At 63.1% G+C, this 2,959-nt stretch overlaps 1 protein-coding gene across 1 annotated transcript, besides 8 other annotated features; it reads left to right on the top strand.

Moving 5' to 3' along the window:
- Positions 1-62: 62 nt before the first annotated feature.
- Positions 63-116: a microsatellite.
- A 17-nt stretch (positions 117-133) lies between these two features.
- Positions 134-184: a microsatellite.
- A 78-nt stretch (positions 185-262) lies between these two features.
- Positions 263-332: a sequence feature (A-rich).
- A 50-nt stretch (positions 333-382) lies between these two features.
- Positions 383-433: a microsatellite.
- Positions 434-450: 17 nt separating this feature from the next.
- Positions 451-465: a sequence feature (A-rich).
- Positions 466-495: a microsatellite.
- A 2-nt stretch (positions 496-497) lies between these two features.
- Positions 498-523: a microsatellite.
- Positions 524-534: 11 nt separating this feature from the next.
- On the top strand, positions 535-2,724 carry Tco025E_04531 (uncharacterized protein; the record flags this gene model as incomplete). Its single annotated transcript, XM_029371441.1, has 1 exon — positions 535-2,724. One exon carries the CDS (start codon positions 535-537, stop codon positions 2,722-2,724), a length of 2,190 nt encoding a protein of 729 aa, XP_029228576.1.
- A 175-nt stretch (positions 2,725-2,899) lies between these two features.
- Positions 2,900-2,936: a microsatellite.
- Positions 2,937-2,959: the final 23 nt, after the last annotated feature.

Raw genomic sequence — 2,959 nt, 5'->3', positions numbered from 1 at the left:
GAACGCGTAGGCGGCGACGCCGACGCGGACGACATGCGAAGCAGAAGGAGGAGGAGGCGGCGGTGTGCGTGTGTGTTGTGTGTTTGTCTTGTTGGGTGGTCTGTTGTCAGTTGCTGCCACGGGGGTGGCGTGCGTGTGTCTGTGTGTCTGTGTGTGTGTGTGTGTGTGTGTGTGTGTGTGTGTGCGTTTGCCGTTTGCGCATGCACCGTGCGAGAGGCACCGCCGAGGGAGATGCGCTCCCCCCACTCGCTCTCTGTGCACGTCTATTCATTTATTTATTTATTTTTTTTCCTTCTTTTTCCTTTTTCTCTTTCCTCTCTTTCTCTCCCTCTCGTGTGGCTGCGTTGCGTTGCACGCAGTGTGGCCGCCAGCAGCGGCGGAAACAACAAACACCAACACACACAGACACACACAGACACACACACAGACACACCTGCGTGTTAGATACTCCTTTGTTTTTGTTTTTCTCTCTGTCTCTCTCTCTCTCGTTCTTTCCTTGCGTGTGTGTGTCCGTGCGTGCGTGTGGCGGCAGAGATGTTTGCCTCCGTGGGGGTCTCGGAGGAGCAGGTCTTCGGCGACCTCTACCTCGCCTGGCTGAAGGACACCGGGGAGAAGAACAGCAACGACTCCCGCAAGCTCTTCCGCGAGCTGATGGAGCACGGCTTTAGGGAACGCCAGATTGTGCTGCGCAAGGAGCGCCTGGGCGCCAACGCCGCCGCGAGCCTCGCCTCGCTGCTGCACCGCTCCCCCCTGACGCGCCTCGACCTGCACGGCAACACGCTGCGCGACAGCGGGTGCGAGATGGTGGCGCACCTCGTCCGCGACCTCCCGAACCTTCTCTACCTCGACCTCGGCGCCAACGACATCGGCCCGCAGGGCATCCAGGCCCTCAGCTACGTCGTCGCCGCGCACAAGAAGCTGCAGACCCTCATCCTCGGCTCCGCCGCGCAGGACGCCTACGCCAACCGCATCAACGCCGCAAGCGCCACGAGCCTCCTGGAGGGCTGCCTGCGGAGCCGCACGCTGCGCCACCTTGACCTCAGCGGCAGCACCATTGGCGAACCCGACGACCGCAGCCGGCTCTACGGTGCGGCGGGCGCGGTGGAGTTTAACGTCGCCCCGCCGTTGCGGTTCTCTAGCCGGCCGTCCTCCTCCGTGGCGCGTCGAAATCAGGCGTCGTCGACAACGCAGGCGTCCTCCAGCGGTAAAGGGCCCGACGGCGGCGGCGGCGGCGCGGCGGGTGCTGGCGGTGCTGGGAGCGGGGCGACGGACGACGCCGAGAGCGGCCTCGACGGCCACTTGAGGCGCCCCATTGATGTGCTGGCGGAGTTGATCCGCACCTCGGCGACGCTGACGACGCTGAAGTTGCGCGAGGTGCGGCTCACCACCGACGCCGCCCTCCGCATCATTCACGCCGCGATGGAGAGTGCCAGTTTCGCGTTTGTGGATCTTTCAGGCAACCTACTCACCGGGCCCGTGGGCGACGCCTTTGGGGAACTCGTGTGGGGCCGTACGAAGAAGCAGCGGCCATCCGGGTTGCACACCATTTTGCTAAGCAACAACCCTCTGATGGAGCCAAACTGCGGCATGCCTCCACCGCGGCTCTTTTCTGCACTCTCCAGCGATCGCCTGGTGGTCTGCCTGCACTTAGACAACTGCGGCGTGGACGACGCCGCGATTGTGCCGCTCTGCCGTGCGTTGGGCACGAACGGCGCGTTGCAGTCGCTCCACCTGGACCACAACGCCATCACATCGGACGGCGCCGTCATGCTGGCCCGTGCCCTTTGCCGACACATCTACCTCCAGGACGTCTCCCTGGAGGGCAACATCATACGGGACGAGGGCATCTGCGCCTTTGCGAGCATGCTAGAGATGAACCAGACGTTGTTATCGCTTAATTTGGCCCACACGTGGATGGGCGAGCGCGCCCTCGTGGCGCTCGGCGTGGCGCTCGTGGACAACAGAACCCTGCGGCGACTCAACATTGGCGAGAATCACTTCACGGAGGACGCCACGGAGGCCTTCGCCGCGCTGCTGGAGAGCAACCACCACCTGCTTCGCTGCAGAATGAACGGGAACAGCATCGGCCACCACACGGTGCTGCGCATTGAGAAGACCACCGCCCGCAACCGCGAGGCCTACCGGAACCTCGAGAAGGACGATCTCGAGAAGGACGTCATCCACCTTCACTACCAGATGTACAAGCTGGACGAGGCCCGCGCGGAGCTGGAGAACCTGCAGCGGAAGAAGATGGAGCTCGGAAGGGCCCTGGAGGCGCTCGAGGCGCAGTTCAAGCAGGACCGGGCCGACGCCGAGAAGAGGGAGCGGAGCCTGCAGGAGACGCTCGAAAACTGCATCGCACAGGAGGCACACTGCCTCGACGAGAAGAAGCGCCTCGACGGCGAGTTGGAGCAGGCGCAGAAGCAGATCGAGATTGACATGGAGCTCGCAAAGGAGCGGCTCGAGGCGGAGGTAGCAGTGCGGGAGAAGATCGAGGAGGAGCACCGCCAGCTGAAGCTGCAGCTCGATGACGTGCTGAACAACGGGCCCCAGCGTGAGGCGGCGAAGCGGCAGTATCTGCAGGACGTGAACGAGGACTGCCAGCGGTGGACGATGCAGCTGAAGGAGTACCGCAGCGCCACTCTCGAAGAGCAGGCGGCCGTGAATCAACTGCTGGAGAAGGAAAAGGCGGGAAAGAAGGGCAAAAAGGGAAAGAAAGCCTAATGCAATGGGACACCGCGCGTGCGCGGCTGCTGCGCTGTTTCCCTTTTTTTTTTTTGTTCTTGCAAGTCTGCGTGGCTGGATGTGCCGCTGCACATGCCACCCTCGCCGGACTGCCCGCGGCCAAGTTATGTACAATGGAGGGAGGCTCCGCTCTCCGCGCCATGCGCCAGAGCACCCCTCTTCCTTCCCTTCCCTTCGCCTTCGCCTTTGCCAAGGAGGAAGGGAAGGAGGACGT

Source organism: Trypanosoma conorhini, assembly GCF_003719485.1.
Source record: "Trypanosoma conorhini strain 025E chromosome Unknown Tco_14.4_contig_00234, whole genome shotgun sequence".
Taxonomy (NCBI): domain Eukaryota; phylum Euglenozoa; class Kinetoplastea; order Trypanosomatida; family Trypanosomatidae; genus Trypanosoma; species Trypanosoma conorhini.
Note: the sequence above shows the minus strand (reverse complement) of the source record. Positions and strands in the feature narration are given on the sequence as shown.